Genomic DNA, 18,797 nt, shown 5'->3' with positions numbered 1-18,797 from the left:
CAATGCATATTTTCAGACTATAACACTATGAAACTTGAAGTCAACCACAAGAAAAAATTTGGAAACACCACAAAGATATGGAAGTTAAAGAACATTCTACTAAAGTATGAATGGGTTAACCAGGAAATTAAAGAAGGAAAACAAAATATATGGAAGCAAATGAAAATGAAAACACAGCACTCCAGAACCTTTTGGAATGCAGCAAAAGTAGACATAAGGGGAAGTACACAGCAATACACGTCTACCTCAAAAAACAAGAAAAGTCTCAAATACACAACCTAACCTTACACCTAAAGGAGCTAGAAAAGGAACAGCAAATAAAGCCTAAAGCCAGCAGAAGAAGGGAACTAATAAATGTTAGAGTACAAATAATTTATAGGGAAACAAACAAACAAACAAACAGTAGAACAGATCAACAAAACTAAGAGCTGGTTCTTTGAAAGAATTAATAAAATTGTTAAACTCCTAAGCCAGACTTATCAAAAAAAAAAAAAAAAAAAAGAGAGAGAGAGAGAGAGAGAGATGGAGAGAGAAAGGACCCAAATAAATAAAATCACAAATGAAAGAGGAGAGATCACAACCAACAACCCAGAAATACAATTATAAGATAATTTTATGAAAAATTACATGCCAACAAACTGGGCAATCTGGAAGAAATAGATAAAACTCACAAACTACCAAAACTAAAACCTGAAGAAATAGAAAATTTGAACAGACCTATAACCAGCAAAGAAATTGAATCAGTAATCAAATTGGCTATTCTTCTCAAACTGTTCCAAAAATAGAAATGGAAGGAAATTTTCAAACTCATTCTACAAAGCCAGCATTACCTTGATTCCAAAACCAGACAAAGATCCCACTGAAAAACTATAGGCAATATTCCTCATGAATATGGATGCAAAAATTCTCAATAAGATACTAACAAATTGAATCCAACAGTACACTAAAAGAATTATTCACCACAACCAAGTGGGATTTATTCCTGGACTACAAAAGGGTGGTCCAATATTTGCAAATCAATCAATGTGAGATACCACATTAAGAAAGGATAAGAACCATATGATCCTGTCAATAGATGCAGAAAAAGCATTTGATAAAGTACAGCATCCATTCTTAATAAAAACCCTCAACAAAGCAGAGATAGAGGGAACATAGCCTCAACATCATAAAGGCCATATACAAAAGACCCACAGCTAATAGCATCCTTGATGGGGAAAAGCTGACAGCTTTTAGGGATAAGGAATACAATAGGGGTGTTGATTGTCACCACTGTTATTTAATATAGTACTGGAAATCCTAGCCTTAGCAATCAGACAACAAAAAGAAATAAAGGACATCTAAATTGACAAGGAAGAAGTCCAACTTCCACTATTTATAGATGACCTGATACTCTATGTAGAAAACCCAAAAGAGGGAAGCCTGGGTGGCGCAGTCGGTTAAGCATCCGACTTCAGCCAGGTCACGATCTCGCGGTCCGTGAGTTCGAGCCCCGCGCCAGGCTCTGGGCTGATGGCTCAGAGTCTGGAGCCTGTTTCCGATTCTGTGTCTCCCTCTCTCTCTGCCCCTCCCCCCCGTTCATGCTCTGTCTCTCTCTGTCCCAAAAATAAATAAACGTTGAAAAAAAAAAAAAATTAAAAAAAACAAAAAAAAACCCAAAAGATTCCACCAAAAAATTGCTAGAACTGATACACGAATTCAGCAAAGTCACAGGATATAAAATCACTGTACAGAAATCTGTTGCATTTCCATACACCAATAATGAAGCAGCAGAAAGAGAAATCCAGGAGTCGATCCCATTTACAACTGCACCAAAAACAATAAGATACCTAGGAATAAACCTAACTAAAGAGGTAAAACATCTGTACTCTGAAAACTGTAGAACACTTATGAAAGAAATTGAAAGGGACACAAAGAAATGAGAAAACATTCCATGCTCATGGATTAGAAGAACAAACATTGTTAAAATGTCTATACTACCCAAAGCAATCTACACATTTAATGCAATCCCTATCAAAGTACCACCAGCATTTTTCAAAAACTAGAACAAATAATCCTAAAATTTGCTTGGAACCAAAAAAGACCTTAAAGAGCTAAAGAAACCTTGAAAAAGACAAGCAAAACTGAAGGTATCACAATTCGAAACTTCAAGCTATATTGCAAAGCTGTAGTCATCAATACAGGATGGTACTGGCACAAAAACAGACACAAAGATCAATGGAATAAAACAGAAAACCCAGAAATGGACCCACAACTATATATGGCCAACTAATATTTGACAAAGCAGGAAAGAATATCCAATGGAAAAATGTCTCTTCACCAAATGGTGTTGGGGGTGCCTCGGTGGCTCAGTTGGTTAAATGTCTGACTCTTACTCTCAGCTCAGGTCATGATGTCACAGTTTGTGAGACTGAGCCCTGCAATGGGCTCTACGCTGGCAGTGCAGAACCTGTTTGGGATTCTGTCTCTCCCTCTCTCTGCCCCTTCCTGTTCACTTTCTGTCTCTCAAAATAAGTAAATAAACTTAAAAAAAATGGTGTTGGGAAAACTGGACCACTTTCTTATACCATAAAATAAAAATTCAAAATGGATGAAAGACCAGAGTTTGAGAAAGGAAACCATCAAAATCCTAGACGAGAAAGAACACAGGAAGAAAACCATCAAAATCCTAGACGAGAAAGAACACAAGAAGCAACCTCTTTGACCTGGGCCAGAATAATTTCTTACTAGACATGTCTCAGGACACAAGGGAAACAAAAACAAACATGAGCTACTGGAACTTCATCAAGAAAAATCCTTTTGCACAGTGAAGGGAACAATCCACAAAACTGAAAGGCAGCCTATGAAATAGGAGAAGATATTTGCAAATGACATATCTGATAAAGGATTAGTATCCAAAAATCTATAAAGAACTTATCAAACTCCATACCCAAAAAAGCAAATAATCCTAGTAAGAAATGGGCAGAAGGCATTAATAGACATTTTTCCAAAGAAGACATCCAGATGGCCAACAGACACATGAAAAGATGCTCAATATCACTCATCATCAGGGAAATACAAATCAAAACCAGGATGAGATACCACCTCACACTTGTCAGAATGGCTAAAATTAGCAACACACAAAACAAGAGATGTTGACAAGGGTGTAGAGAAAGGGGAAAACCTCTTACACTGTTGGTGGGAATGCAAACTGGGGCAGCTACTCCGAAAAGAGTATGGAGGTTCCTCAGAGTTAAAAATAGAAATACCTATGACCAGGGGCGCCTGGGTGGCGCAGTCGGTTAAGCGTCTGACTTCAGCCAGGTCACGATCTCGCGGTCCGTGAGTTCGAGCCCCGCGTCAGGCTCTGGGCTGATGGCTCAGAGCCTGGAGCCTGTTTCCGATTCTGTGTCTCCCTCTCTCTCTGCCCCTCCCCCGTTCATGCTCTGTCTCTCTCTGTCCCAAAAATAAATAAACGTTGGAAAAAAAAAAAAAAAAAAAAAAGAAATACCTATGACCCAGAAATTGCACTAGTAGGTATTTACCCAAAGGATACAAATGTACTGATTTGAAGAGGCACATGCACCCCAATGTTTATAGCAGCATTATCAACAATAGCCAAATTATAGAAAAAGCCCAAACCTCCATCAACTGATGAATGGATAAGGAAGATTTGGTGTGTATATACAATGGAATATTACTCAGCCATCAAAATGACTGAAATCTTGCCATTTGCCATCACATGGACAGAGCTAGAGTGTATTATACTAAGTGAAATAAGTCAGTCAGAGAAAGACAAATACCATACGATTTCACTCGTGTGGAACTGAAGATATAAAATGATGAACACACAGGGAAAGGGGAAAAAAAAGAGAGGCAAACCATAAGAGACTCTTAACTATAGAGAACAAACTAAGGATTGCTGGAGGGGAGGTGGGTAGGGCAGGGGATGGGCTAAATGGCCTATGGGTATTATGGAGGGCACTTACGTTGAGCAATGGGTGTTATATGTAAGTGATGAATCACTAAACTTTACTCAAGAAACCAGTATTATACTATATGTTAATTAACTGGAATTTAAATAAAAATTTGAAAATAAGTAAATAAATAAGGGGCGCCTGGGTGGCTCAATCAGTTAAACATCTGACTCCTGATCTCAACTCAGGTATTGATCTCCGGGTCATTATTTCATGCCCCGGGTTGTGCATAAAGCCCACTTAAAAAAAAGAAAATTATATATATATAATTAAATATATATATAAAAAATTATATATGTGTATATATACATTATATATATAATGTACATACACACACACATAAATATATATATAAAATAAACTCTTCTTACTACTAAAAAAAAACATAAAAATTGTGCAGCAGAAAGTATGATAATTGAAATAAAAAAGTCAGCAGCAAGGGTTAAGACCAATAGTAGGCTATTAGTAGTTAAGTTTTCAGGGAGTCAAATGTTACACATGGATTTTCAACTGCACCAAGGGAGGCGCCAGCACTCCAACCTCTGTGTTGTTCAAGGGTCAAGCGTTTATATACTACAGACTCATTATGTATATGTATATGTATGTGTGTGTGTGTGTGTGTGTGTGTGTGTGTGTGTGTATTTTAGCTTTTTCCTTAAGTGATTATTCTAGAGATTACACACATCTTGAATACTTACTTATTTTCAGTGTATACAAACACTTTCAATAGCATACAAATATAATTAAATATTACTTAGCCTAAAAGAATGTAGTACTGAAATACATGTTACATTGTGTATGAACTCCAAAAACATTTTGAATGAGGCCAAACACAAAAAGTTACATATTGTATGATTCTGTTCATATGAAATATGCAGAATAGCGATAATCAATTAGACAAATCAATAAGACAGAAATCACATTAGTGGTTGCCAAGGAGTAGGGGGAAGGAAAACGGGGAGTGACTGTTGAATGGACACAAAAGTTTTCTTCTGAGTTGATGAAAATGTTTCTAACTAGATAGAGATGACAGTCACACAACAATGTGAATATACTAATACCACTGAATTGTAGACCAAAACAGTTATTATCTGAATTTTATTTCCATAAAAAACTAAATATCAGAACAACACAGAAACAGGTACTAAATTAAGCTCAGTAAAATTTAAGTAAATGGCATGGCTAAGGACAGATCATTATAGGTGAGTGAGTGGGAGAAACAATATGAAGTTGAAAGCCTAAAATAAAAATACTATGAACACTGATAAACTGTAGGACAATGAAACAACTGGTAGGTATTAGGAAAAGTGGATCAAAAACTAAGAGATCCAAATATTAAAATCAAAATATGAATAGTAGCACTCAACTGAGGAACCTGGACTATATGGAGGTGAATGAGACAAACAGTATTTTAGAAAGATGAGTACAGCAGTTGGGAAGTCCAGCAAGGACTTAATAAGTAGAACCAGAGTAATCATGTAAAAGGTTGTTGCTATAATCAGGGAATTATAAAAAGAAAACACATTTACAGTATTATACATATATTTATTGAAAAAAAATACACACAGAAGTTGATGTGCACCTTGTGGAAAGTGAGAAGAAACAAGATAGGCTTTAAAAAAAAATTTTTTTTTAATGTTTACTTATTTATTTATTTAGAGAGAGAGTATGAGCAGGGGAGGGGCAGACAGAAAGATACTAAAAGAGAGAATCTAAAGCAAGCTCTGGTGCCACCAGCACAGAGCCAGATGCGGGGCTCAAACCCACGAACTGTGAGAACATGACCTGAGCTGAAGCCAAGATTCGTACACTCAACTGACTGGGACACCCAGGCACCCCAGAGATAGATATTAATAAGAAATTAAAAAGTTATAATTTGATAACCCACTGCATATGTGAAATGACTGAGAGACCTATTTCTAAGAACTCAAAAACTATCAATGAGAAGGAAAATGGAAAGATATTCTTGGAAAATTTTTCTAAGAATTCAAGAATTACAAATAAAAGGAACAATGGGAAGTGGATTTATTTGTGGAAGAAAGCTTGGTTTGGTGTTGAAAAACTTCAGATTCTGCGGCTACCAAGAAACACCAAGTGCAAAGGTACATTAAATATTAAGAGATCTGGACTTGCGTATTACATGAGAATATGAGAGTCAAAATCTCATGTTCTAAAAACACAAAATGAGAAACAATGAAATCACTTTTTAAAATCTTCAAACATTTTAAAGTTCTAATTGAAAATTCTCAACAGTATTAGTAAAATAAAGTTTAGTCATTAAACAACACTACTACTGTTAGAAAGACCTGCTAAAGGAAGAAAGAGGACTAGTATTGTTCTAAATTACAAAATTACTACAAAGATCTTATTTAAAAAAAGTCTAACTTCAAAAAAAATTAACAATATAAAACCAAGAAAAAGAACTTTTAGGCTGAGAAATATAATACATAAATTCTAGTCACTTTTGAATGCAATTTATAACTAGAAAACAGTCACTTTTCATGGACCACTTTGCCGTCATTTGTTTGCTTGTTTTTAATGTTTATTTCTTTGTTTTTGAGAGAGAGAAAAGAGAGTACACACATAGGGAAGGGGCAGAGAGAGGAAGAGAATCTCAAGCAGGTTCTGTGTCCCCAGCATGGGGACCAAGCCCATGAACCTAGAGATCATGACCTGAGCTGAAATCATGAGTCAGACACTTACATGACTGAGCCCCCCAGGCGCCCACCTCATTTGTACAATAAACCTCTGTAAGTGGTTTGCAAACTCATCATCTATAGACTATGCTCCAATTTCAGAAAAGCCTAATAGAAACCATACATTTACCTATGACAGAATGAATGTACTGATAAAAATTTCCAATTTCTTAGTTTTGGAATAAAATGAATTACTACAGCATGTTATCATGTGTTCATTTCAGTCAATTAGAAGCTCTGGCACTGCATGTTAATATATAGTTATATTTAATAAAAAATGAAGTAGCAATTATTAACAAATATAAATTAACTAACATCTTTATAACATATGATCTGTGGCAGGAAGTGGATTAATATAAACAGAATCACTTACAATAAATATTATTTGGTACTTATGCCATGCTAGATACTACCAGCCTTTCTTCAGTGACTAAAAAATATTTAAAAACCACTAAGATAGGTTTGAAGCTCTATTATGGGTTGAACTGTGTATATGTGCCTCAGAAGTTCATACATTGAAGTCTGAACCCCCAAGTATCTCATAATGTGACTCAATTTGGAAATATGGTCTTTAAAAAGGTTATTAGTTAAGATAAGGTCATACTGGGGGGTAGGGTGGGCCCCAATCCAAAACAACTGGTTTCTTTGTAAAAAGGGGAAATTTGGGCACACACAGGTAAACTGCAATGTGAAGACAAAGCCAGTGATCAGGATGAAGCTTCTACAAAGCAAGGATGCCAAAGACTGTCAGTAAACCATCAGAAGCTAGAGGAGACACATGGAAGAGATTCTCTCTTACAGACCTCAAATAGAACCAATTCTTCCAACACCTTGATCATAGACTTTTAACCTCCAGAACTATGAGACAATACATTTGTTGCTTAAGCCACCAGTTTATGGTACTTTTTTATGGCAGCCTTAGCAAACTAATGGAGACTACTTTTACTTCTAATATTTGGAAAATGTGCCCTCAAAAATAAGTTATAAAAATAATGACACGAGTATACAATTCAAGTCAGTATACAAACCTGTAGTTCAGTAATAACTGTTTTATGTCTCTTGTTGCATTCAATCTTTTCCACTCGTGTTTTCAATTCTGCCAAAGTCTTATCAAATACAGCACACTGTAGCGCACACAATTTTTCTTCTAGCAACCACTGTACAACCTAAAGAGATACACATTTCTTTGTTACAGCAAAGAAGGCATTTCAGCAAGCAGCAAACTGTACATATTCTTATGTACTAATAAGACAGTACTGATGGTATTGATTAGTTTAATGAAAAACATGCTGGCATTCATGACACAATGTCATCTGCTGAAAGCCTGCACTTCTACAGATGTAATATCTGCTATGATAGAATTATACTAAAAATAGAAAATTTCGAGAGGGTGAAATTTTATAAATAAGTTTAAACTGAAGTTTTAATATTTATTTCTTGTATCTTCTACTGTGATTCAAAGGAAATCAATTAAAGGAAAGGACCAGTTTTTAAAATTTCTAATCTGTTGCAGATGATAATTTTTGAGACAGTAAGAACGTCACTGCACTATGAAATTTCTATAAAATATTTCTGAATGCCTACTCACAATTTACATATTTATCTTATTTTGGATCCATAACAAATAGAATAATACATAGTGCATGTCCACGGCCCATACTTGAGTAATACTGTTGCAGAGGAGTAAACTCTCAGTACACAGAAGTTTCAAATAGAAGTTTCAAAATTCTTTCACATGCTTATCTTCATATTTGTAACAACGCTATAAAAAAGACTAAGTAAGCATTATTAGTTCCATATGACAAATTTAAAAGTTGGAAGGAAAAAAAAGCTATTTTTTACTGCCTCACTATTCTTTTTTCAATGTGTATATTTATACTATATTTTAATGGAAGGACATTAGTCTAAAACCTGGATTAGTTATAATTTCATCATTAAATTTACAAGACCTTAAAAAATTAATTTCAGCTGAGTTTCATATTCTTCTTTAAAAGGCAGTTTTCATACATATCTGTTAACACATTTTGAAAAATATATCGAATGCTATGTATTTTCAGTATTTCTAACTCTAGCTTCATAGATTTGGCTGACGTTTCATAAGTCCACATTTTAAATACTCCCTTTCCCTAGTCATTCTAAAGCTCTGTCCCTATCATTTTTAATACTGAGCCTAAAGTACATAACAAAGACTTACAATACAGGAACTTACAACCATGAAACCAGCTTGTAACAAAGATTAAAATGTTAACATATAAGACTCTAATATTTCCACTAGAATAAAGTTCAATATAGAAGAAAAAATAAAATCTTAAAAAAGAATCAGAAAGTTTTTTAAATTATTGAGAATAATAAGCTCAACTATTTTTTCAAGTTCTCTCTATGAAAAACCCAAATATACCAATAAAATACAGAATAATGTCAAAAACCTAATAGAATAAAAATAGTCATGTTTTTTATTTAATACGGTTTTTGATTTATAATCTGTAACACCTTTTGTAGCTTCTGGTTAATATCTCCCTTGGCTGTAATCTTCACTTGAAATTCTGCCTCATATTCTTCTTCCATGTATCGACGACGTTTGGACTGTACATTGTCCATGTCCTCTGACTTAGAACGCTTTCTTCTAGAAAATTCACCTGAGAACAAAAAGCATAATGATTAATCAGGTTTTTATTATAGACCTTAATGCCTCTTCTCCACTCTCAGCAAAGTATTATTCCTACCTATCACAACAATACCATTCTCAATCAGTTATTTTATGAATTGTTTTTGAGATTAGAAAAGTGTGGTAAGGGCACCTCGTGGCTAAGTCGGTTAAGCATCTGACTCTTGATTTTGGCTCAGGTCATGATCTCACTGTTCTTGAGATCTGCCCCTCTCTGCCCCTCTCCAGCTTGCGCACATTCTCTCTTTCTCAAAATAAATACACTTAAAAAAAAAAAAGTGAGTAGGTAGCTTCTTTGCTCTGAGCTTCAAATGATTTTCAATATACTAAATAAGAACTTCTTAAAGGCCGAGCAATGTATAATATAAACATAAATATTCTTTCCTTGAGAATCACCTAAAATATGAATATGATATGATATGAGAAATCAGCTCATATTCATTCCCTTTCCTAAACTTTATAGTGCACATAAATCCTTTGACAAAATATATTACTAATTCTCATGTCACAGGTTTCTAACAACTGTGCATAGCTTTAATTATTTAATTCTTCCTTTTCAGTATATTTTTTCTCAGTAAATTTAGAAAAAAATTCTTAATCATTAGCTTTAGAAAAATAACATAAGAATAGTTATTCTTAATATATTCTAATGAATGTCAAATAAATAAAAATAAAATTAATGTCATTATAAAAGTCAATTTGGTAAAGATATTCAAAGATCTTCATTTAAAAATTTTATATTTCATATATTGGTAACATTCATGAGATCATAAGCAAATTTTATTACCTGGTTTCTTTTTCAAAATATATATAAAGTAAAAATACTAAAATCTCCACTTATTAAATGGAAATGTCCTTATGTAACCATAACTATCCCTCTTCACTTTTCTCTATATCCATATAACTATGTGCCTACTCTTAAAATCCAATTCTCTTCTATAACTTCTCTTGTAATCATAACTTATATGTCATACATGGAAACCAGAATGACAGGGAAAGATATAGAACCTAGGTATCCTGACTTCTAACCCCATGATAATCTTATAAACCTAATGACACCCCATTCCATCAATTCCCCATCCCATGAAGCTTAAGTACCTTAAGGAGACTAAGATACATAATTTCATTTGTTTGTATTACTCCTGAGAAAATTATTAGTCCCATGCTCTAAATATAAATCTTACACAATTTATCTCAAGACATTCAGATAGTACTTTACTAAATATTAAGCTTAAATCTTTCTTATGGAACAATGAAAAGTATAAATAAAACACTGAAGTATATGAAATAATACTTTCAAAAATCCTTGGGTTAGCTCTCAAGAAAATGATTGAACTGTGTTTCACTTAAACTAAAAACATTTTTTAAGTCATCTCATGGAAATTAAAGTATATTTCAGAGCCTTAAAAGAAGAAACATTGAATTACTATTTTTTTTAAACAGGTCAAGTTTTTTGTGCATGCTTACTTTTCTCAGGTCTTTCATCTTCATTTATTACTTGCTCTTCTTCCTCAGGTTTGCTGTCCTTTTCGTTAGTTTCTACCTCTGCTGTAACAAAAATAAAAAAGGAAATCTTACTTACATTGGCATTCATAGCAGCTCATTGTAATTTACACTTTGGTATTAACTATCCTGTCAATAAACTTTTATAAAATCAGTCTTGGGGTGCCTGGGTGGCTCAGTCGGTTGAACGTCTGACTTTGGCTTGGGTCATGATCTCATAGTTTATGGGTTCGAGCCCTGCATCAGGCTCTGTGCTGACCGCTTGCTTAGAGCCTGGAGCCTGCTTCGGATTCTGTGTCTCCTTCTCTCTCTGCCCCTCCCCCGCTCATGCTTTGTCTCACTCTGTTTCTCAAAAATAAATAAATGTAAAAAAAAAAATTGTTTTTTAATAAAATAAAATCGGTCTCAAAATGTAACATTTTAGGAATAAAAAGAGAGCACAGAATGACCAAGTCCACTTTTAAAAGCTCTTAATGTGGAAGAAAATTCACACTATAGATTTTAAAACAAAGAATTGACTTAGTAATTTACTGTCAACGGTAGATTAATAAAATGCGAAAACTATTATAAAGCATTTAGACTCCATTACATTCAATTATTAAAACTAAAGTACTGTAGTAGTTGTGACAATTGCAAAAAAAAATTACAAAGTACTGGCAAATTCAAAACACCTAAAATTTTAATGAGACAAATTAAATCATTAAGTTATTTTAATGGATATGAGATAGTTTATAAAATGGAAATGGAAAAACTACCCTAAAGATAAAGAAAGCTTAATTTAATTCATGCCAGTGCCAACAACTGAGTTAAGTGCATGACATACATTACTTCATATCCTTAGTATAATCCTATACATTATTTCTGCCATCATATAGATGAGAAAAGTCCAATGTACAAAAAGGTAAATTTTCATAAGGCATATAATAAAATATAACTAAAGAATGCTACCAAAAAATACTGCTAAAAATGTCTATACAATTGCATTATTAACACAAATAAAATCCCAGAGGTACCAGAAGGGTCTTTAGACCCATTGATTTAGATGAAAATCAATCTATATCTCCTCAATTAACATAATCATCAAATGGGGGAGAAGAACAATTCACTAACATGTTTGGGTTTCTATTTTTCCTCCTTACATCACTGCAACTGGCTCCCCAGTGGTTTCAATAATGCATGGTGTTTCCTCATATTCTGCAACCAAAATTAAATAAGTAATCACAAGAAATATAGCATTATATAAAGATTTTGATATGGCATTTCTTCTCCAAACAGCAAAGTTTAAATCCCAACAACCTGATGGTAGAAGACAAGGCTAAAATGACTGAAAAGACCTTTTAGGTGAAAACAGGATCATTGATGAACATATTAATAAGACCCTTAAGAATATTTTTTTCACGCTAAGGTAAAACAACAAAGCTGTAAACCATGACTATAGTCAAAACAAAACAGTTAACAGAGCACATAAAGATTATTAAGACTATTTAAGTAAGCTCCATGCCCAACATGGGGCTTGAACTCATGACCCTGAGATCAAAAATCACATGCTCTACTCACTGAGCCAGCCAGGTGCCCCTACTAAACCAATTTATAAACTTTAAAATAAATTAAAAAAAATAAAAAGCATTAGAAAATTAACTCTCCATTTACTATGCTCATTGGAAATATCTTAAGATCTTATCCTTCAACTCCAGTTTCAATGAAATGAAAATTTGTTTTGCTCCCTTATAGATCACAAACTCATTACAAAGCATTATTTTTCTATATATAGTTTTCCAAATCCTCCTGATTTTAATACTGAGGGTGGTGATTTTTGAATTTCTTAGTACCCAGTTTCCAGAGACATAGAGTAGCTGGACTGCTTGAGATGAAAGTTTATAGAGTCTTTATTTTCCAAATTATGATACCACTCAAAAAACAAATTTCACTTTTATCAATAATGCCACATTTTGCTGATATGCTTTGTGAAGTTGAGAATCTTTATGTTTATTGGCTATTTGTATTTCCTTTTCTATAAATTGCCTGTTCATCAACGTCACTTCGCTAATAACAATTAGGAAGGGATGCTGGAAGATGAAAATCAAAATTCAACTAAAGAGTAATTAGGAAACGGAAAATATAGTGTTAGCCTATTACTGTAACTTGAAGAATGGCTCTGAAAGAGAGGAAAAAGATGGAACAGGAGCTAGAGAAAAAAGAGTCCATAACGTAAGAGTGAATGGAAGACAAACTATTATGTGTACCTCCTCTACTGCTGCCTGAACTTTTCCAGAGAGAAATTTTTATTTTCCTAGCCTTCTTAATAAACAGATTATGATTTTAGTCATCTGGTAAACATCAGTTATCATACAGTACTATGCAACAATATGACAGTGTCTTCAGGCCTACTCAGTATATCTGCAATACTTTTTAGGTCTTTCTTTTACTATTGTAAAATTAAAATGGTTTTCTATTTGCTTTCTGGTATCTTTCATTATTTTTTGTTGCTGCTCAGAGCCATCATAACTGCTATATTTAAGACAAATTTGCTAAAGTGCCTGAAATGACAGAGGTTTATATTTTCCTGTTAGTACAGCAAATAAACGTTAGTAGCTAGAGGGAAGAGCCAGAGTTCAGTACTTCCATTTATAACTCTGTTCTGAAAACATTAAAAATTAGTCAAGAATTGAAAAATGAAAGTAATACCTCAGAAGGTACAAAGCAACAAAAATGACATGTGCTACAGTCCCTCCTCATTTGCAGGGGCTATGTTCCAAGACCCCCAGTGAGGGTCTGAAACCATAGATAGAACTGAACCCTATACATTTTTTTCCTACACATACACACCTATGATAAAATTTAATTTATAAATCAGGTACAGGAAATTAACAACAGTAACTAAAAATAATTATAATAGCATACACTATTATATATATAACATATAATATATAGTACATAACATATATAATTATATATTGTATATAACTATATATATATATGTATATATATATACATATATATTGGTCTCTCTCAAAATATCCTATTGTTGTGTACACAGTTCTTGTGATGATGTGAAATGATAAAATACCCATGTGATGAGAGGAAGTGAGGTGAAATATATATATATATATAATTTTACATATATAATATATAGTATGCTATATATTATATATAATAGTAATAAATTATATAAATATGGTCTCTCTTGAAATATCTTATTGTTCTGCACACAGTTCTTGTGATGATGTGAAATGATAAAATACCTATGTGATGAGATGAAGTGAGGTGAATGACATAGGCATTACCATCTAGATTTGGACTACCCCTGACCCAGAAAGTCAATACTAAAGACAGTAAGTCAGAAGAAGAATCATCTGCTGCCAGACCATGGTTGACTGTGGGTAACTAAAACTGCAAAAACTGAAACCATGCAAAATGAAACCATTGATAAAAGGGGACTACTGTAACTACCGTAACAGATTCCACTACCATGTAAAGAGAACAGAGCACAGTTTTAAGACCAATGAAGAAAATATACTTCAACGTACTGTACACAAAATTTCCTTGGGGGATTGGGGAAGGGAAGACAGGAAATAAAAGTTTACTTATCAGCTAAGAAATTAAATCCATCACTACACTTACTCTGCTAATAGCATAAAATCAGATAAAAGTCTAAAAGTAAATAACCACATGGATGGCTTAATAGTCATGTCCTGGCATTTAACAGCATTGAGTGGGAAGGATGGTTCCCAATATCAAGTCGTGACATAAAGGTAAAACGTATAAACTTATGAAATAATAATATGCAATTTGCTATGACTTTCTTATATAGTCTACCAAAAGGTGGTTTAAGGACTTGCCCTAATACCACTCTCTCTATAAACAGTTCTTACTGAATGAATGAGTTAAGGTCACCCTAAACATGGTTACTTATCTTTCCAAAATGTAAACCTCATCATATCATTCTCCTCTGCTTGAAATCATTCGATGGCTCCGCAGTACTGTTAGAATGTGTTAGCATTGTAACCAAGGTCTTCCATAATACACTTCTCTTATATTACTAATTATTCATTCACTCCACAAATGTTCACTGAACACTGACCCAAGCATTATTTTGACCTGATGACGGTGGCTCAGAGCAAGGGGGACAGTAGTGGATGATAACAGACTGGATTCTACATCTATTCTGAAGGTAGAGACAATAGGATTTCCTGATGGACTGATGGGATATGGAATACAGAGAAAAACAAGAATGGCTCCAAGATTTTTGGCCTGAGCAAGTAGGATGGACATGCAATGAAGAGGCATTATCTTCACTAAAACCCTATATTATGCAGACAATGAAAGGAAAGTGCTATCCTGAATACATTTATGTTTTTATAAAGTTACCCTTCTATAAACTCCCAGAATACCAATTTAACATTATTAACTGTATTCACAGCCTTTATTTAATGTCCTGTGATTGAATTCTTGTCTGCATCCTAAAGGCAAGTACTAAATTTTATCTTTAAATCCCCAGAACCAAGAAGAGCTTGGCCTGTCTCTCTAGACAGCTTTAATAAATGAATAAATACTCTTTGGAAATGAAGTCATCTTTTAATAACAAAAAAATCTCTACCTACAAAAATTGGTATGATCTATTGGGGAAAAAAACATCCCCTGAGTCTCCTAGGCCTCTTTTTCTTCTTTTGAACAAACTAGAAACCAAATGCTGTGTTTAATGCTACAAGGTCACTCCTCTCACAGAGTTCTAAGGCAAAGAGAAGGACATAAAGGTATTCATGCCACTCTGAAAAGAACTGAGAAGTTTCAAACGGAAGTGATATTTGAGTTTGACCATGAAAGCAAAAATAGGATTTTTCTCATTCTTTCCTTTTTCTCTAGGAATAATAAAAGAGATGGAAAGATAGGCTTTTGAACAAATTATGAAGCTTATATACTTTCATATAAAGGGTTTGGAATTAACCTAAAAGTAACAGGGACCCAATGAAAGAGAAGAACAAAATCAAATAAAAGACTTAAGTTACAGAGAGATCATTCAGAAGATGCAGAGGAAGAGAGTAAGTTGGTAGAATCAAGAGGGCTCAGAAAGCGAACAGATGAAGCCTTTATCAAATAGATTATCAGGCTTAAAGGTTTCTGGATTTTAGCAATGGTGGTGTTGTTTTTCAGACAAAGAATACTAAAAATGTGAAAATTAATTGTAAAAGGTGATTTGTTATACTCGAAGCAAACAAATTAATCCACTCTAAGTTACTTGGTTGCTAAGTGATAGGAAAACCAATTGTTAGGACTTTGATCAATTATGTACTGACTTAAAACTGTTATCTCACAGTATTATATTGGTCCATCTCATCTCTTTATTCCTAGACAATAGGCCCCTTAAGGGCAAGAGCCATATTTTCCCATTATTTTACCTCCCTTCTTGTCACTTCACATAATATTGCTCTCAGAGTAGATACTTTGTAAATCTAAATTCTGTTAAGAATCTATGAAGTTAAGAGATCATTCCAGTCACCATCGTTCTCAACTTTCTCAGCAACTAAAAAAAATTTTTAACTTTGTAAAACTGCTTTATTAAGCAAAATCTTTATAAAACTTAAGTAATATGCTAACCTGGAGAGCATGTTTCATTTTGTGGTACAACTTCAGACTCCTCTTTTTCACCAGAAATATCCTCCTCATCAGAAAGGACCAAAAAAGCTTCTTTTGGCAAACTCTCACTACTTTCTTGTTTGGATGGTGAACCAAAAGAACCTTCCATCTTCTCTTCCAAATCTGGATTTGTCTCATCGATTGGAAGAAGAGAAGTTTTAGAAAAGCAAGTAAGTTCATCCTCGGCAGGTGCAAGCTTTTCCAAAATAGGAATAATTTCATCTGTCTCCATAGAATCTGTGTTTTCCAAGATAATCTCATTTTTCTCATCTTTTGTAACATTTTCACTAATGGTTTCTGAAAGGTCTGCAGAATTTTCATTTTCATTCTTTTCACTTTGGTCAATTTCCATACTGCTAGATATAGCCTCCTCTCCAAGAGCAGGTTCTGTGACAGTATCTTCCTTTACCTTCTTTTCATTTTCAGGAGGTAGATCTGAACAAATAACTGTATCATCTGTTTCTAGAGTTTCTTCATCGCCATCAACATTACTATCAGCCTTATTTTTCTCGTCAAATGAGAAAATTTGGTCTAACTTTTCATCATCACTATTTTTCTCAAGAAAATCACCACCTTTATTGCTACTAGGCTCTGTAATATCAGTTTCAGGAACAGATTCACAAACTGGTACAGAACTTGGTTCAAAGGTAGGATCAAAGGCTGATTCAGAAGTCAGTTCATCAGAAGTGGGTTTGTCAGAGGGCAGATCACCAGAAGCTGGATCACCAGAGGCTGGATCACCAGAAGCCAGATCACTAGAGGCTGGATCATCAGAGGCCAGGGCTTCGGAGGACAGATCACCAGAGGCTGAATCATCAGAGGCCGGATCACTAGACACTGGCTCAGCAGAGACTGATTCACCAGGGGCTGATTCACCAGAGACCAAGTCACCAGAGAATGGTTCACTGGAGACTGTTTCACCAGAGACTATTCCACCAGAGGTGGGATTGCCAGAGGTGAGATCACCAGAGGTGGGATCACCAGAAGTGGGATCGCCAGAGGCAGGATCACTAGAGGTTAGTACTTCAGAGGCCAGATCTTCAGGGGCTGAATCTCCAGCAGCTGGATCTCCCATAGCCAGATCGCCAGAGGCTGGCTCATCAGAAGATGGTTCAGCAGTCAGTTTGCAGACTAGTTCAGGAGCTATATTATTAGGAGACAAAGGTTCATGCTTTAAGTCATCATCCTGCTTATTTTTTACATTAACATTTAAGGTACAGGAGGTTTCTTTCCATTCTGATTTACTTTTTTCAGGGTCAAAACAAAGCTCTTCAATGCCATTCACTTCCTCCTTGTCAATAATATAATCCATATTTTCCAAAGGTGAAGTTGGGTCCAAATCTCCATTTTCATGGTTGCCATTTAATAGCTTGACATCAGCTTTCAACAGTTCCTCTTTGACCTTGTACACTGCTTCAAGCTGCTGACGATCACTCACTCTCATTGTTTTTCGAGCCTTGAAGACTTTTTTCTGAGGTTCTTCTATACTATCCATTTTGAATCTTTAAAAAGAGAAAGAAAGAAAGTTTAATAATGAAAACAGAAGCCACCTAATCATAAGACAAATTGCAAATTGATCTTATAAGCAAGCAGCCTTTCATGTAATTTTGAAGTAATGATATACAAAGCATAATAATCCCTGCTGTGTTAATTTTCGTATTAATTGGATTTATGTAATATAAAATTGATGACAGGTACAGTCCATAGAAGATCAATTATTAAGAAGCATTAGGAAAAAAAATGACTTGCTTTTTTGGGGGGACAGCAAAAGAGTAGGTCTTTGGAGCCACCCCTGGAGCTGGAACTGTCATGTTCCCTCCTCTTCCACTTTCCATTGCAAACAATAACGACCATTCATACCATTAAAAAAAAAAAAGTAAAAGAAAAAAGTGACTAGTTTCTAGTTTTAATTCTTAGTAAGCTAATGGATTCAGAGTCTGGAGGAGATACATTAGCATAAAAAAAAGTAAATGCAGTAAAAAAGTAGATGGAAAAAGAAAAGTATAATAATGAAAGCAGAGGAATGGGAAAGAGGTACAAAGATAAGGAAAAAGAGAAGAGAACTAAGGAACACAGGAGGAAAGATTACATTTGCAACCAGGCATATCTAGATTAACAGTACTATAAACATATTTACAACAGATTATCATCAAAAATTTGCTAAGACAACTCACACAATAGGAAATATTTATAAATCATATATTTGCAAATATGTATCTAAGAGACTTGCATCTAAAAAATACTAAATACTATTACAACCGAATAACAACAAAAGTAACCCAACTTAAAAATGGACAAAGGAACTGAATAAACATTTCTCTAAAAGACATATAAATTGATGAGGCG

The 18,797-nt window shown here is 34.2% G+C and overlaps 1 protein-coding gene across 4 annotated transcripts in view; it reads right to left on the bottom strand.

Moving 5' to 3' along the window:
• LOC123591027 (activating transcription factor 7 interacting protein) overlaps positions 1 to 18,797 on the bottom strand; it is a 123,036-nt gene that overhangs the window by 51,911 nt on the left and 52,328 nt on the right. For 3 of the 4 annotated variants that reach the window (XM_045464736.1, XM_045464732.1, XM_045464734.1), the window contains exons 2-5: positions 16,413 to 17,953; positions 10,782 to 10,862; positions 9,140 to 9,285; positions 7,678 to 7,815 (exon numbers count right to left, since the gene is read on the bottom strand). In XM_045464736.1, coding sequence (XP_045320692.1) covers positions 7,678 to 7,815; positions 9,140 to 9,285; positions 10,782 to 10,862; positions 16,413 to 17,946 — 1,899 coding nt within the window. In that variant the 5' untranslated portion in view covers positions 17,947 to 17,953. The remainder of the gene's footprint in view (positions 1 to 7,677; positions 7,816 to 9,139; positions 9,286 to 10,781; positions 10,863 to 16,412; positions 17,954 to 18,797) is intronic. The other variant, XM_045464733.1, reaches the window with a different exon arrangement.

This window comes from Leopardus geoffroyi, chromosome B4 (genome assembly GCF_018350155.1).
Source record: "Leopardus geoffroyi isolate Oge1 chromosome B4, O.geoffroyi_Oge1_pat1.0, whole genome shotgun sequence".
Taxonomy (NCBI): Eukaryota; Metazoa; Chordata; class Mammalia; order Carnivora; family Felidae; genus Leopardus; species Leopardus geoffroyi.
The sequence above is the reverse complement of the archived record's forward strand: the minus strand, read 5'-3'. Positions and strand labels throughout refer to the sequence as shown.